The sequence below is a fragment of the Xenopus laevis genome, chromosome 4L (assembly GCF_017654675.1).
Source record: "Xenopus laevis strain J_2021 chromosome 4L, Xenopus_laevis_v10.1, whole genome shotgun sequence".
Classification (NCBI taxonomy): Eukaryota; Metazoa; Chordata; class Amphibia; order Anura; family Pipidae; genus Xenopus; species Xenopus laevis.
Window position 1 is genome coordinate 38873529 of NC_054377.1, and position 17940 is coordinate 38891468.

Genomic DNA, 17940 nt, shown 5'->3' on the forward strand with positions numbered 1-17940 from the left:
AAATTGTGTTTCCGTTACATGAAGCAGAGACTAGTGGTCCATGTCGTAGTGCGGAGGCAAAAGCTGTATTAATTTGATGGGGCTATAAGACCATTCACATAATTGCTAACCCAATTAACTCTAACTTGATATCTAATTGATTGTTGAGCAATGAAATGAAAGATGAGAAGCAGGTCAAAATATTTAAAATGACTTGTTTATTGTTTATGTAAAATTTGAATGTTATTAACATGGTACTACATGTGTATTTACATGCTGTCAGTCAACTGGTTTAATTATAAAATCTAATAAAAAGAATTTGAAAAGAAAAAAACAAAAGTTGTATTTGTCAGTTTCAATAAGGTCCAGAACGGAGTGGATCCACTTCTCTCAGCTATACTATTCTGTCTGCCTCTGCCGTTAGTCTTCTCAAGAATTTTCTCAGTGGACTGCTTTGATTTGTTTTGATTGCTCTCTAATCAGGAAGTATAATGAAACTTTACTTTAGTTTAGATTTTGGCCTTAGTGTAAAACATTTTGAAAGAATTATTTCATAACTAGAACAATAGGCACAAAGTATATTCAACACAAGCCCCATTGATGATACTAATGTTAAAAAAGATGGGATACTGACCCTTTAAAGGAACAGTAACACCAACAAATTAAACTGTATTAAAGTAATGAAAATATAATGTTCTGTTGCCCTGCACTGGTTAAACTTATCCGTTTGCTTCAGAAACACTACTATAGTTCATATAAACAAGCAATGGCGGAAATTGAAAAAAGGCTATATGGCACAGGATAAACAATGTATAACAGATAACCTTATGATGGGATGGGATACTGACCCTTTAAAGGAACAGTAACACCAAAAAATTAAACTGTATTAAAGTAATGAAAATATAATGTACTGTTGCCATGCACTGGTAAAACTTATCTGTTTGCTTCAGAAACACTACTATAGTTCATATAAACAAGCAATGGCGGAAATTGAAAAAAGGCTATATGGCACATGATAAACAATGGATAACAGATAACCTTATGTTCTACAGAGCTTATCTGCTATCTGCTGTGTAACTTGAGCATTTTCTCCTTTGAATAGCTGCCTCCATGGCTACATAGCAGCTTATTTATATAAACTATAGTAGTGATTCTGAAGCAAAAACAGCAGTTTTACTAGTGCAAGGCAACACTGCATTATATTTTTATTACTTTAAAACAATTTCATTTTTTGCTGTTACTGGTCCTTTCACTAGCAACCACTACTATGCTTGTCTGATAACTCTACCTGCTTCACCTGTCAGTACAGGTTGCAAATCTTGAAGGAATGATCAAGCGTTACACCGCCACAATTGTCTGTTATGATATTAGTCTTTCCATAAGAGATTTCCTAGTCTGGAAAGAAGGATATTCAAGAATATATTTGTTTGTGCAAACAAAAAATGTTTTTTTAATTTAGAAACCTGACATTTCTCAAGGGATCACAGCACCCAGGCAGATGATATATTTCTGTATGAGTGTTCCTCCATTGGGACTATATCTACACACACATATATATATATATATATATATATATATATATATATATATATATATATATATATATATATATATATATATATATATATATATATATTCATGATGAAAGCTGACGCACACTGGGATTTATCAAAAATAAAACTTATTTTATTGGATCGACGTTTCGGTCCACACACGGACCTTTATCAAGATAAAGGTCCGTGTGTGGACCGAAACGTCGATCCAATAAAATAAGTTTTATTTTTGATAAATCCCAGTGTGCGTCAGCTTTCATCATGAATATATGGTTTTTTTCTGACTAGCACCTGGGTTTTTTGCCTCAGTAAGTGTGTGCCACAGCCCTTCTACATATATATATATATATATATATATATATATATATATATATATATATATATATATATATATATATATATACACACACTGTATATATACACACACACACGTGTGTGTGTTGTGTGTGTGCTCAACAAACTTAAACACAGCATGCCTGGGTTCAGGTAAAATGTGTACAAAATAACAAAAAAAATACCACTCAACAGGCTCATGATTTTATAAAAAAGAAAGGAAATTAATTTTTCTTGTTTATTTAAATCAGTTACTCTGAGCCTGTTGAGTGCTGTATTTTTTTGTATGTGTGTATATATATATATATATATATATATATATATATATATATATATATATATATATATATATATATATATGTGATATATAGAGCTACATTTGCTTCAGATAAAAGAATGCTTGATTTACAAAGTATAACAAGGCATAACACACATTCCCCCATTCAGATCCCCTCGTAAATGACTTTGACACCTTACACATAGATTTATATTCCTTTTTGTTGGTCATTTGACCTATGAGCTGATGTTGTATATATACCAAAGAACACCACAGCTTCATTGTAATCATCTTAAAAAAGGAACTAAAATGTTCTGAAAGCTTGCTATGATTATATTAGTTATACCACTTTTGTTGTTTTTTATTTCAAAAGGGTTGTCCTGTATCATATTTACCTCTCCAGATATTTTGGTTTCCTCCCATGCTCCAAAAATACACAAACAGATTAAATTGTTCCTGATAAAATTGACCATAGTGTGTATTAATGCTATTTACAGGCAGGTGACTAACTTATAGTGCATATAAGTGAAGATAATGTAACTGGAAGCTCTGCAGGGGCAGGGATTCATGCAAATGATGTATATGTATAAAATAAAGAACTGTGAATTATGTTGCCAGGTGAGGGAAGGGCTGATTGAATAGTTACCTAAATGGGACAGGAAATAAAAATGCCTGTGTAGGTAAGAGGTAGACTACTGTGATTTTCTTCTCAATGTGAGGAATTATGTATGTCTGTGTATAAAAATATACACAGTATATATAATATATATATATTAAACAGATTTAATTGCATCTTTATATAAACCCAACTACATTAGATACATTCATTCAAAGGGGAGGTGTGTGTATTTGTTCCCTTTTTAATTTTGGTAAGTTATAATTATAGATGCTATAGAAATATTCCACTTATTTTCTATAGACATTTGACTTTGATGCGGTAGTTGAGAATATACAACCACAGGCTGAAACAAAATACATTACCTTTGTATTTAGAATTTGTCTATTCTTCATATGCCCCAATAGCACACCAGTTATAAATTCTGTTTTGTTTTTATAACGATCTATGCTGAATCTTTCTAAAAGGGCATACATATGTATAACATGTATAAACAGTAAAGAGAATGCTTTCTCCAAAACATGCTATGCTCTCGAATGTTATTATTTTAATGAAAAATAAAAGGAAGATAAACAATACTTCTTAAAATTCCCTTTTAATTATCAGAAAATGGCAAGTAAACTTATGTTGAAATATGTTTTTGTCTCCACAACATAGTATATCCTCATATTGAAATTATTTTAATGAGAAATTAAAGGTACATAGCCCAAGTCAATTTTTCAATACACGCTATTCACACCCAAGATGTGGATACCTAACAAATATATGTGATTACAGCCAATGCATACATTAAAAAGTTCACAAAACTCTGAAACTCAAAACAAAACCACAAAAAAAGCCATTTTTACAGCAAAAAGTAGCGTGGTTGCTAGCGTAAACAAGCATACACTGACAAAATACCATTTGCACATTTTTTTCAGGGTTTTCTTCAGGAAGGAAAACTTTAAGATCTTAACAACACAATTGAAAATAGTATAAATATTAATAAAAACCTGTCCTAATATATTTTTCTTTTTAGATAGTTATAGCTTTCCTTGGTGTTACAGCCAGGTGGAAAACATGTTATCAGCTAATATTATCAGGAATTATCATACATTAATTATTATTATTCTGTTTTCATTTCAAAAACAAATATTTTTATGTAGATGGAGTAAGACTTCTATATCATCGAACACTAATCACATGTTCAATGAAAAAAATAAATTATCTCCAGCCCCCCACCATCCCCAATCCTTTCCGCCCCATCCTTACTCCCTTAATAACAAAACACTGAACAGTACATGTAATGCTCATATGCCATACTGTATCATGGCAAATGTAACATCTAATTTCCTATTGGAAAAATTGGAAACAAAGTATATATATATATATATATATATATATATATATATATATATATATATATATATATATATATATATACATTTTTTTTTTAAATCCATTCATTATAAAAATGTAGCTGCTAAAAGTGGCCTAGTTCAGTTCTTGGTGACGTAATAATAATCACTGCAAGAAATTGCTACTCACATATTTATGACTGGCTGCACAAGTTAACTAGACCTTGCATGTTTCTTGCTTTATACTAAAAATAATGAACCAAATACATTTTTGGGAATGTTCTGCACAAAATGGCGATGTATTTGATATCAAAGGTACCTGAAATTAGTATCTGTTTCGTGCTAAAAAAATTGCCAAGCATTACACTTTACAAGAGACAAATGTGGCACACACTTGCACATCTAACAAAATCCCATGCACAAAGGTTAAAGATGACTTGCACAGTAAAACTGTGACTTGTATTATATATCTGTGTATGAAATACTCTGATATGTGGCAAGGCCAAGTAAATTAAATACATTTTTGGATTAAGTATACAAACATTCTAATGTAGGTCAAAAAATAGCACTGACCTTAGTGCATCATTGCACAGAATCATAAAATAATTTTTAGGCACGCTATTAAATATTCCTAGCGGTACAACTTTTTCTCTATAAAGCTATTGTTAAGGGAGCAAAAATTTAAAAATACAAGCATTATCGATATTATCAATACTGACATGCTACATACAAAAGCTCAAACATTCTGACCTAAGTTATTTAGGGTTGTGAGACCTGATGCATAAGAGAACAATATTTCTGTAATTCTACTACTGCTGTTAAAGGAACAGTAACATCAAAAAACAAAATTGTTTTAAAGTAATAAAAAACACCATGCAGTGTTGCCCTGCACTTGTAAAACTGCTGTGTTTGCTTCATAAACACTACTATTGTTTATATAAATAAACTGCTGTGTAGCCATTCAAATGAGAAAAGACAGCAGATAAGCTCTGTAGAACATAATGGTGTTATCGGTTATGCACTATTTATTGTGTGCCATATAGTCTTTTTTCAATTTCCGCCATTGCTACACAGCAACTTGTTTATATGAACTATAGTCGTATTTTTCAAGCAAATAGATCATTTTTACCAGTACTGGGCAGCAGTACACAATATTTTCAGTTTCACTTTCAGTTTTTGGTGTTACTATTCTTTTAACAAAAATGTAACAGACTTAATATAAAGGTTATCTCACAAATATGAATGAAACTGGCTGTGCAATATCTTTCAAATTTCACTTTAAAGCCAGGGTTATGGCTATGTTAATCTACAAACAGAAACTTTCCAGCAAACCAAATCCATGTAAATTACACTAGCTCTCTATACTATAGCTAGTTAGTGCAGTCTGTATGGCCGTGGGACGCAGACCGGCTACATCCCACGTGTCTGCATGGAGCCGCAGCACTTTTCTATGGTCATTGCGCCTTTGCGGATGGATAACAACTGTTCGAGCAAACCTTCCGCGGAGGTTTTATTTCACTGAGACTCTTCCTAGTAGGGTTTTTTTTTATCTTTATGACGCTATCATAATGATAAACTCCATTGGCTGTTGTTGTAAGTTCAACTTCCAACCAAAAGCAAAAAAACAAAAAAAAACACAGGCAGTGAAAATACCCACAGTAATACAAAACTGGAAACGATTTTTGTGTAGCGTTTATATATATTCTGCAAACGCCCCCCCCCCCCCCATAAAGCGGAACTGCAAGCTGGGTATCTCTCCGCTACCGAAGGGGTTACAACTGCTTTTGGCTCACACATGCCAGCCTATTGTGATAGGTCGCAGAAGCGACCATGAATGGACAGGCTGCAATTACAGTGCGCGAAAGGATTTACAAAAGCGGAAGCCCAAATGTACCTTACCTTTCACCGAGCGTGGCTTGGCCTGTTTCCTCCTGGACATCTCCACTGTACCTCAAAACTAACCCCAATAAAAAAACACCCAATTAGCTAATAAGTGTGTTGCTTATGTGGTTTGCAGTGCAGTCTCCCCTCTCCAGTACCTGCGGCAAGATCCCTTTGGCGAACTCTCCCCCCTCTCTCACTTATTGTGTTAAAGTTCCTATTGTGTGGGATTCTGGCTCCCTTGGGTGCAGAGGTGGTGGGGGAGGAGGAGGAGGGAGGAGCACCAATACCCCCCCACCCAAGCCCTAGGGTAGTCACACAGCAAAGGGATAAAGTATACGGCAGAAAGAAAATATGGATAAATTATGTAGCTTGGAAGGTGTAATTAAAATAGTCACTTTAATAGTTAGTTAGCTGGGCTCTAGACTAGTTAAGTGGTACCTTCCTCTGTAGCTTGGGATAAGGGGGCCTATATCTGCACTTTTCCCTTCTATTTTTGTGTCGGCGATAATAGATTTAATTCGAAAGCACCAATCCCATAAAGAAAAAACACGGTGTCCGCTGCACTTCAGGCCCTAGCGAGAATATTTTAATGGTATGATGCTCACGTGTACTGCGCTTCCACTACTAGAGCTCCCTATCCTAATACGGCACTAAGAATATCACTGTGCCGCTATTCTGGGTATCCAGCGACTGGTGACCCAATGCTGCTCTCCCTCCCTTTGATTAAAACGGTATTTGGCTCTGCTCGTACAAAGTAATTTTCTCCCCACACTAAGATCTTGTTTTCTCTCTGGCGGGTGGTAGAATGATTGTTGCCCCTAACTGGAGGAATGCACCCTTCTGCATCTGTTTTCCTGTATGGTAGCTATGGGGTAGCTTCTGTGGGGAAAAAAATCAAATCTCGACTTATAGTAGCATGTTTCCGCGGTGTCCCACTGCCTTCACCTGCTGGGTATTACCGATTCGTGTGATATTTGCCTGCTTTTCCTTCTGTTTGATGTACCCTATCCCCTCCCTCCCTTCTCTTCAGGGCTATTTCTGACCTCTCCTATCACTGTCTCAGTCCTCTCTAGCCTTGACCAGGATTTATACTTTCACTGCCCCTTTTTCTCTGGGTATTATCCCTGCTCTAATCAGGTACCCTGCCACATGCGAGCTAAGAGCTACGTGTCCCTTCGTCCGGTCCCCGGTGCAGCAGCTGTCTGTATGTCCCGTACTCCGGCGCCGCTAGCTGCCCCCATGCGCCGCGGAGAAGACGCCGCAGCCGCCCCAGTTCCCTATCTCATGCCGCCTGGCCGACTGGCTGCTCTTTGTCCCGGCTCTCTCCCCTCCTGCTCTCGCTGCTGCTGTTGGGGCTGCACTGCAGACACACATAATAAAGCCAGGCTGGGCTGGGGATGGAGCGGAGTCCCAGCAGGGGGATGTGAGGAGTGGAGTCCCGGCGGGGGAGCGCTCTGATCCCGCAGGGAGCCCCCGCACAGCCTGGGCTCAATCAGATGGTGAGAGAGACAACAGCACCGAGCCCTGGACAGCGCTGGAAATACAGGCAAAATGAGAAGGGAAGGAGGAGCCGAAGGGAGAGGAGAAAGGAGTAGAAACATGGAAGGGGCATGGCATACGAAGAACAAGGGGGTAAAGGATGTCATGGTCAGTTGAAGGAATGAAGATGGAACAAAAAAGGAAAGATGACAGGTTATCATCAACAGGAAAAGGGGCTGGTACTATGAGCTGAGAAGAAAAGCGAAAGGGTGAATAAGATTAAAATGGTTTACATTAAAGCCGCGCAGCGATGAAGTGCATAAATAAACTGAGGACTGAGGGAACTGACATTGTAGGGAAAAGTGAAAGGATAAACGAAAGGCGGAGTGAATAAAGAAAAGGCGAAGCGATAAGAAAGAAAAAGACGAGGGGAAGGACAGAGTATGTAAATTCACTTTATTTAGGCAACTAATGGCTAATGAGAAAAACTGTTTGGTGTGGCGTTTTTTGCTTAAAGTGTAAAAAAGTAGAAAGCTAGTAGAAAGCATGGTTGGTTTTGGGGCTCAAGTAGTTTTTTTTAGTAAGTAACTACATCTTTTATTACAACTTTGCAACTTACTAGCACTAACTAAAGTTATCGAAGACGTGAACTTTCATCTTGGCAGATGAGACATGATGGCAACTGCCAGCTTCCATATGTTTTAGTACAAACTGGCTTATCATTTACAGCAGAAATATGGATAAACGGAGGGCACACCATTCAATTAGATATTTAGCAAAAATATGCGTTGAGTTGCAAAAAACCAAGGTCACCCCCTACATAGAGTAACCATATAATCCAGGGGTGTCCAAAGGCCCAGGATGGGTATGAATGCGGCCCAACTTGAAACACTCGGTTCCCGAGGAAATGTCATAATAGTATAATAATCAGTCTATATACTGTAATATCCAGGTGTCCCATATTCCAGTGTATAGCTCCAACTGGTTATCCAACTGGTATTGTAGTTATTTTATGTGTATTTTCTTTTTATCAAAAGTGTTTGTGTATTTCATGTGTGGCCCCAGACAATTTTTCTTTTTCCAATGTGGCCCAGGGAAGCCAAAAGTATGGACACCCCTGATATAATCAATATACCATAAAGTACTACTGTATGGTATATGTCATTTACAGCATTCTGTGTATAATGTCTTTGTGCTTTACCATGTACAGAAAGGGAAATATATTTACTTTAAACCAACCTTTCTGTTATACTGTATTCATAAGAGGGGTAGTGGTGTGTTACATTTTTAATCAGTTAAATGAACGATCAAGAAAGTGACACGTATTTGATTGTTTAAAAGTATTGGAGATACTTTTAGAAAATGCAGAGAGAAGGGCTGAATTGAATATTTATGTAAGTGCAATAACTTTTCAGTTATGTCCCAGGACTACATCTATTGCTAGAATTTGTGTGTTTTCTGTGATTCTGTTATTCTCCCCCCCCCCTCCGTCACTCCCTCCCCTCCCTTCGTCACTCTCTCCCCTGCTCTTCCCATTCATTACTTTGCCTTGTCTTCTTTTGGCGTAGTTGCGTGCGCTTACATGGGGAATCTGACCAGGTGCCTAGGGCGCCTTGTCGGCATGGCCCGGCCCTGATGGCCATTGTCAGACTAGGGGGGTCCAGGCCCACCAGAGCTGCTGCATGAGGAGCCCGTACACACACCCCAGGCTCCAGCCCCAATTGCTGCTTCTGGCCCCTATCCCCGCCAGCACTTACCTTTATAACAGTCGAGCAGAGGAAAGGGAGGTCAGGGAGTAGCACAGACGGCTGTGGGGAGCGGGTCTGGCCTAGTCTGACCCTGTCGATGGCTGGCAGACCTGGGGGGTATTCACAAAAGTGGCCTTAAATTGGAGTAAAATGTTAATTTACACCAGAAACTCATCAACTGACAAATTCACAAATAAGGGAAAGCATTGCTTAACTTGCTGGAGCTATGAGTAAATGACAATGATCTGAACACCAGGGTCTTTTTTTTTTAACACTGCCATCAAAAGGTTGTAGTACAGCAAAATAAAAAAAATATCAGCTAGACCAATCTTATGGGGTTTACCCAGACATCATACAGTGACTTAAAACCTGTTTTTGAAAATGTGTGTACTTGCACAGATACTAAAATACTAATCAAAGGGCACCAGGGATTGTGCATTTACAGTCCCTTCTTTTATGTATATTTATTTAGTATTTAGTAAAATTGGTCAGATCAGTCATTGGTTTTTACTTACGTCTTTCGTGCAGGGACCACTTTCCAAATGTTTATTTAATCCACTAGCAATTTATAGCTATACCCCATTTGAGTTTACACTTTGTAAAACACTGTGTATAGTTGTGGATCTTTATAATTAAATTCATGCAATGCAATATATTCATGTACATGCTGTAAATTTAAAGGAGTTGTATATGAAGGATTATGTTTTTTAGTCATCAGGCCCAATATTACTTACACTTTTATACTGTTTTTTTCTGACCCCAGTATAAGGGAAGAGGGGGGTTCAATCGTAGTGAGATATTCTATAATATCCCTATGTATATACATAATACACATCCCTATGTATACATGTTATACACATTAACTCCATGCAATATCCCTTTAATTTATCATTGTCTACATGGTTGGCATGAACCAGACTGATCAAACGGTCAAAATTCCATCAAAGCCTAAAAACTGAATCCACTGGCTCAGTGAAAAAAAAATCAATAATGTATTTTTTTTACCTTGAAAAATGCATTCCAAAGCTGCAGAAGATGGAATACTATTCTTCTAAAGGGTCATTTCTGTCTGCAAATGCAGTTGCGGTCCCTGCAATTCCTCTGCAGTTAGTTGCATATAAACAAAACCACCTTCATTAAAGGTATTTGCAGCAAAAGCACTTCTTGTGCTTCGAAATCATTTTCTCATATTGAAGTGTAAAGTTTAATTTTTCAAATTCTAAAGCAGCTCGGGGGGGTCAACGACTTAGTAAACTGTTCTAAATTGATAGGCAGCTGTTAGAATTGATACAATAGTTGCTAATACTCCAGAGATGCTGCTGAAAACTGTATCAACTTAGGGGCAGATTTATCAAAGGTCGAATGTTAGAGTTATTTTTTAAGTCGAATGACCTTGAATGACCTCGGAATTTGAATAAACTAGAATATGTAAAACTCGAATGAATATTACTGACCCGAAAACGCAAATCGAATTTGCATCAAATTTGACTAAACTCGAATTGAGATTTTTCTCTGAAAAAAACTCAAATGTCAGGAAGGCTATTAACATCTTCAAATGGGTCACTGGACCTCTGCCATTGACTTCAACATGAACTTGGCAGGTTTTAGGTGGTGAATAGTCTAATTTAAGTTGTTCGCAGGGTCCAGGTATGATAAATCTCAAATTCGAATCCGAGTTTGGATTATTCTTAGAATTGGTGAGTTTTGAAAAAATATAAATTTTGCCCCTAAATATTGCGAAATTGTAATAGTTTAGATTCTGCACCTGAATTACTGACATGCCAGATTCAAACACCAGTGTCAAGGACATTAAACTTTAAACTTACATTTTGGTAAAAATGGTAAAAAATAAAAAGTGGAAAGTCATTGAATGAACTGAAAAAAGTGTTTGTAAGATGAACAACCCCTTTAAATGCAGCTGTTAGAATTGATACAAGAGTTGCTGATATTCCAAATATACTGCTGAGAAATGTATTAGTTAAATGTATTGGACTATAGTCCTGAGGAAAAGTTATGGGAGCCTGGTACTCATGGTTATGCTGATTAACTGGTATGAGACTTTTATAGGCAGAATCCTGATAAGCCCAAATGATACAGGAAGCATCTTCGCTAAAGGGATGGGGGTACTGTCATGCTCCGCAGTTCAGAGTCTGACATAAGCTACACTACTCCCCCAACAGTGTCTAAATTTACATTGCACACTGGAAAAATTTTGCAGTTAATCCTCTTTAGTTCCGGTCCTTCCTTCCAGAAGGTCCAGACTGCTTCTGTGCGGTTGCTTCCTGCAGGTTTCTCCCCTTCATGGCTCCTCCCTCTGCTCTCAGCTGACAACCTGCTTCTGCATCTCTGGCTCCTGGTAACCTCAGTCACTCCTGGTTTGACCCTGGCCTATACGTAATTCTAAGTTACCTTATCTTTCCTGCTGCTAAAAATCATACATGGCTGCCCCATAGATCCTTTCTATTACTTACCCCAGAGTAGCACTTCCCAGTGGGTCCCAGTCATCTGCTAACTGCAAATAAAGACTCCATTACTGTTCCTAATCTCGAAAGAACCTTTGAGGCTCACCACAGATATGCAGAAGGTTGCCATCCCCTCTATGTAGTTGGGTTCTGTTCTTCTTCATAACCTGTAAATAAAAAAACTGTTATTCACTTTACACTGGTCAATGGTGTCCTTTGTCCACCTGTTCCTTCATTACACTGGATTCATTTGGCACTGGCTTCATTTGGCACCTGTCATCCCCATATTTTTCCCCCTCTGGAGGGCTAATAGAGCCCACACTCCTGTTGGTGGAAACAATAGGTTTTTTTTCACTTTTAAATGGCCTGCACTAGAGTTAAGCCGGGTTGCTCCTGGTGCATTGCAGGCAGCCATGTTGTGTAGCAAACATGTACATAGTGATGCACCAAACGTCAGAAAAAACTAGCAGGTTTGAAAATATGCTAAATTACAAGTTTTTTATTCTACATATTTCAAGAACCTGCTAGGAATGATTCTTTTTGGACTTGGTAATAACTAAAAATACCAAAATCATATTTAGCATTTGCATGGGTGCGCATTTATGGAATAGTGATCATATCATAGTGTCCTTTGAGATTATTTTGCAGAGACTACTCTATAAAGGAATAACTAAAACACAATCTAGACATGCAAACATTGCCAGTATAAGGGCGTCTCTGCAATACATTAACTGGGGAAGGCTTTTCATAGGATTAAACACAGACGGAAAAAATAATGTCTTTAAAATGCTTCTTAACGCAAGATCACTATTGGCAGCAAACTGGAAATGGCCACAAATACCAGGTTGACAAACACTGGAGACCAAGGTGAACTGGGTCAGAGCAATGCAATCCATTAGAGACAAACTCCTGGACTCCTGGAGTGGTACCCGTGGGCCCAGTACTCGGAGAGTCGCCAACCTAGAATCAATACTTCTAACTAAGAATTACGCAGTAATGTGGAAGATTTTTGTCCTTGGACAAAGACACTCAGAAGCCAGTACACTGGGTAACCTTCACCCTCTACACTTGTCTTCTCCTACCTTTCCTCTAATATTTCCCCCTACTTTCCCTCATATACTCCCTACCCCATTTATCATCTATCACGGCTATATGATCCCAAAAACAGATTCAAGATAAGTCAAGAAGCATTAGGTAAAGATCATCTGAATACTTATGTATTCATATGTATTAAATGATTATATGAGTATGATAGTAATGTGTAATTTGTGTGAACTTTAGATGATATAAAGTGGTGAAGGGCTTAATGATGTGGAATTTTTGTTTGCTAATGAGTTCTCCTTTTTCTAGAAAGTGTATTATTTATAGATTTCCTTGTATCTGCCAATGTTTTAAGTATCCTGGTTTGAGGCTCACTGGTAAGGCTGCATTATTCAGGAGTGGTATAAGTGGTGATGGGTGTTTAGTTAAGAGGTATGCCGTTTTCAGTTTATCCCATATCTTAAGTGCATGTTATCAAGGGGTGGTCTTTATATAATAGCCTTCTGTGTAGAAGAAGACGCTCGTGGGAGAAGATGGCGACTGTGAACTCTGTGGACAGGACCTGCGCAGAGGGGTGAGTAATAAGTTAGGGGCATTTGCCCAGGGGGAGAGGTAGGCCAGGGGGGAGAAGGGAGAGGGGCAACACAGGGGAGGGGTTTTGTGCCCAGGGGGTTTCATTCTCCTTTAAGTATTGCTGCTTGGTGGTAGTGTTCAATATTCGGGAGGTTTGTGCCCCCTTTTTGATGTGGTCTGCAAAGGATCTTCCAGCTCAATCTTGTTTTTTTTCCCTAGCCATATAAATTTAGTGAGTAGGGTGCGTATGTGTTTAAAATATGAGTCTGATATTGGCATGGGTATTGCTTAAAAATATATAGAGCAGTCTTAGGAGAATGTTAATTTTTACCACATTAATTTGCCCACCCATGAAATAGGATTAGGATCCCAAGTATGTAGATCTCTCCTTTAAATATTATGGGGTAGAGTGCGCTAGTAATTGCAGATAAAATATTTCCAGGGACCTGTGTGGGGAGACAATATATAGAGTAGTACGCCCAAAAGAAAAACCTTTACAGACTTTCTATGGAACTACTCACATATTTGAAGTACAAATGCGTGTATATCGTCTTCGATGTAGTCCTGCAATACAGAGGCTTCAAATGGTGTTATATCGTCGGAACCGCAGGTGTCACCCTGCGATATATTTTTTCCACTTACCAGATCGTAGTGAAACGAAAGCTTATAGTCTAGCGTGTATTCCTCAGGGTGCGCTCCCTTGTCGGCGGACAGGGAACGGTATCGTCCACTTGGAGCAGCTGCTAGACCTGGTGATTACAGCTCGCCTCGTGTGCTGGCGTTCGTGCCGATCTCGGATTTCTCTGCCTAGCTAACACAACGGTCCAGTTTGTTAAGGAAAAACTTTTCAGCAATAATTTAAGGATCAGTTTCAAATAGATTTTATTTAGTTAGTTCGAGCCCAACGCGTTTCATATCTCCTGATACTTCCTCAGGGGCATTACACGTGTATTATCACGTCACAGATTAAATAGAGGTTTCAACACATTAGCCTAATTGGCAATTAGTTAAATAGTAACAATACCTTATGGTTAAAAACGATCACAGTTAAATTTATATTCAATAAATAGGTTAACGATAAATAAGTTAAAAATCACAATAAAGAATTAATAGAAAAATAAATAGATAATTATAAAGGTGAGGATTGATCAAATGCATAAAAAGCTTATTCCATTAAAAAACATTTTAAATCAATTTCTATATTCAGGCCCTTTGGAGTAAGTGTTTTAAGTTTGTGTATCCAATAAGTTTCTTCTCGTGATATGGCCTGTACAATATCATTTCCTCTCCAGTGTTTCTTTTTTTGTGCAATGCCCATAAATTTTAATAATGAAGGGTCTGAATTATGGTGAGTTTTGAAATGAGCTGACACGCTATGTGTCAGTAGTCCTTTTTTGATGTTATTCATATGTTCCCTTATTCGGATTTTCAATGTTCTGTTCGTCCTTCCTATATACTGTAAATTACATGGGCATTGTAGTAGATAGATAATATTCTTGCTATTACATGTTAAAATAGTTTTTATATTTAATATTTATATTAAATTCTTCTTTCGTAACATTTGATATGAATTTTTTGTCGTTGATTTTACTGGTTTTACAACCTTTGCATGTTCTGCAAGTAAAGAAACCATTTTTTCTTTCCAAAAACGATTTCGGTATTCTATTGCAATCTATTGGTGGTAAGCAACTTGGTGCCAAAATTTTTTGATTATATTTGGCTTTTTATATACAATTTGTGGATTTTTCGTTAGATGTTCTTGTAAATCTTTGTCTTTTTGAAGAATATGCCAGTGTTTTTTTATAATGGTTTCTAATTCTTTATTTGAATTATTATAGGTAGTAATGAAGGAAATGGTATTTTTCGAATGCTTTTTTGCTGTGTTATGAGTTATTAATTCTTTTCGATCTTTCTTATCACACAAAGATTTTGCTTCTTGTATTAATTTCTCGTCGTATACTTTATCTATCAGTTGGCTACTTAGAATCTGGCATTCTTTTTCGTAATCGCTTGGTTTGCTGCAATTTCTTTTTATTCTGTTAAACTGGCTGTATGGTATGCTATTAAGCCATTTTTTATGATGACAGCTTTTTTTGATAATAAAGCCGTTACAGTCAGTTGGTTTTCTGTACAGACATGTTTCCAATTTCCCATTTTCTGCCGATATGGTCAGATCCAAAAAATTTACACTCTCAGTACTATAACTGCTGGTTAAATGGATATTTTGATTATTTAAATGTAGGCCATTTAAAAATTCTTTCAGTCCATTTTCCGTGCCATTCCATATAAACAGACAATCATCTATATAGCGTTTCCAGACAACCAGGCCTTCATTTTTATTCATATTTTCGTTCAGTAAGGGTAAGATATTGGTATTTTCCCAATTGCCCATAAAAAGATTTGCATAGCTCGGCGCGAAACGAGTTCCCATCGCTGTCCCTTTGGTTTGAAGGTAATACTCATTTTCAAACCAAAAGTAGTTTTTCGTCAGTATGAATTCTATGCTGTCGATTAAAAAATCTTTTTGGCTTTTTTCCAAAGATGGGTCTTCGTCTCAGATTCCTAATCGGTGGTCAATTATAGTATATAATGATGTTACATCACATGTGCCTAAAATGTATCCTTTTTTCCATGAGATGTTACTTAAGAATTTAATTGTATCAATTGTGTCTTTTAAGTGAGATGGTAAGTTTATTACATATTTTTGTAGAAATAAATCGATATATTCGGAGAGGTTCGATGTTAAAGAGCCACATCCCGATATTATGGGGCGTCCTGGAGGGTTATTTCTATCTTGTGTATTTTTGGTAGTATATAAATCACCGGAATTATTGGGTGATTAATTTTTAAATAATTGTATTCATTGCTGTTTAGAATGCCTTCTTCTTTGGCTTTGTTTAATAAACACACTATTTGTTTTTGATAGTTAACAGTAGGGTCATTTTTTAACTTTTTGTATGTCTGTGTGTCAGAAAGTTGTTTATTAATCTCGCTGATATAGTTTTCTCTTGTTAGAATGACTATTCCTCCTCCCTTATCAGCTGGTTTTATTACAATACTTCTATCATTCTGCAAATCTTTTAATGCTTTTTTTTCTCCTTTAGTTAGATTTTGCTTCTGTGTGGTGTTAATATTGATATTCTCTATAGCTTCCAAAACCAATTCTTTAAAGGTATTAATAAAATGACTATTAGTATATGAAGGGTTAAATACTGATTTAGGTTTAAGGTGGGTATGTATATATTCTGATGTGTCAGTATTTGTAGCATCTACTCTTTTTGCAAAGAATTTTCTAAGACTCAATTTCCTAATGAACTTTTGTGTATCTATATATGTTTGAAACTTGTTCATCTGATTTGTCGGTGCAAATTTTAACCCTTTTTGTAAAACGCTTATATGGTCCCGTTCTAGTGTTTTAGGTGTTAAGTTATAAATCCCTAGAAGGGGATCCACATCCTTCTTTTTTCCTGTCTTTCTGTGTAGATTTCTTCCTCCTCTCTTTCCTCGTTTTCGTCTTCGTAGGTTCTCCGTTTTTTGTGTGGGGTCTCTGGTCTCTGATCCCCCCCCATTTGTCCATACGATCTCTTTTCCCTGTCTTTTGGCTTCTTTGTCGGAAAATCCTTTTGTTTGTCTCGCATACTATTGTAGTAGTTTATTTTGGGTGGTAAAGGGTCATTGTATGAAGTTTTATGATTGTTTTTTAAATATGTAATTTCTTCTCTATTGTGATTTGGATGATTTCTATATTCTCTTTGATTTATCGGACGGTAGTCAGTATGATCGAACTAACTAAATAAAATCTATTTGAAACTGATCCTTAAATTATTGCTGAAAAGTTTTTCCTTAACAAACTGGACCGTTGTGTTAGCAAGGCAGAGAAATCCGAGATCGGCACGAACGCCAGCACACGAGGCGAGCTGTAATCACCAGGTCTAGCAGCTGCTCCAAGTGGACGATACCGTTCCCTGTCCGCCGACAAGGGAGCGCACCCTGAGGAATACACGCTAGACCAGGGGTCCCCAACCTTTTTCACCCGTGAGCAACATTCAGATTTAAAAAGAGTTGGGGAGCAACACAAGCACGGAAAATGTTCCTGGGTGGTGCCAAATAAGGGTTGTGATTGACTATTGGTAGCCCCTATGTGGACTTGCAGCCTCTAGGAGGGTCTGTTTAGCAGTACATCTGGTTTTTATGCAACCAAAACTTGCCTCCAAGCCTGAAATTCAAAAATAAGCTCCTGCTTTGAGGCCACTGGGAGCAACATCCAAGGGGTTGGAGAGCAACATGTTGCTCACGAGCTACTGGTTGGGGATCACTGCGCTAGACTATAAGCTTTCATTTCACTACGATCTGGTAAGTGGAAAAAATATATCGCAGGGTGACACCTGCGGTTCCGACGATATAACACCATTTGAAGCCTCTGTATTGCAGGACTACATCGAAGACGATATACACGCATTTGTACTTCAAATATGTGAGTAGTTCCATAGAAAGTCTGTAAAGGTTTTTCTTTTGGGCGTACTACTCTATATATTGTCTCCCCACACAGGTCCCTGGAAATATTTTATCTGCAATTACTAGCGCACTCTACCCCATAATATTTAAATATGGTTGTATTGTAGTTATTATTTCTGGGGGCATAGAGATATTCACGGCCA

The 17940-nt window shown here is 37.3% G+C and overlaps 1 protein-coding gene across 4 annotated transcripts in view; it reads right to left on the bottom strand.

Annotated features, from left to right (window-relative positions):
* Nucleotides 1-8001, bottom strand: part of znf423.L (zinc finger protein 423 L homeolog) — a 275238-nt gene extending 267237 nt beyond the window's left edge. For 2 of the 4 annotated variants that reach the window (XM_018256371.2, XM_018256372.2), the window contains exon 1: nt 5995-8001. In XM_018256371.2, coding sequence (XP_018111860.1) covers nt 5995-6034 — 40 coding nt within the window. In that variant the 5' untranslated portion in view covers nt 6035-8001. 4 annotated transcript variants of the gene reach the window in all.
* Nucleotides 8002-17940: the final 9939 nt, after the last annotated feature.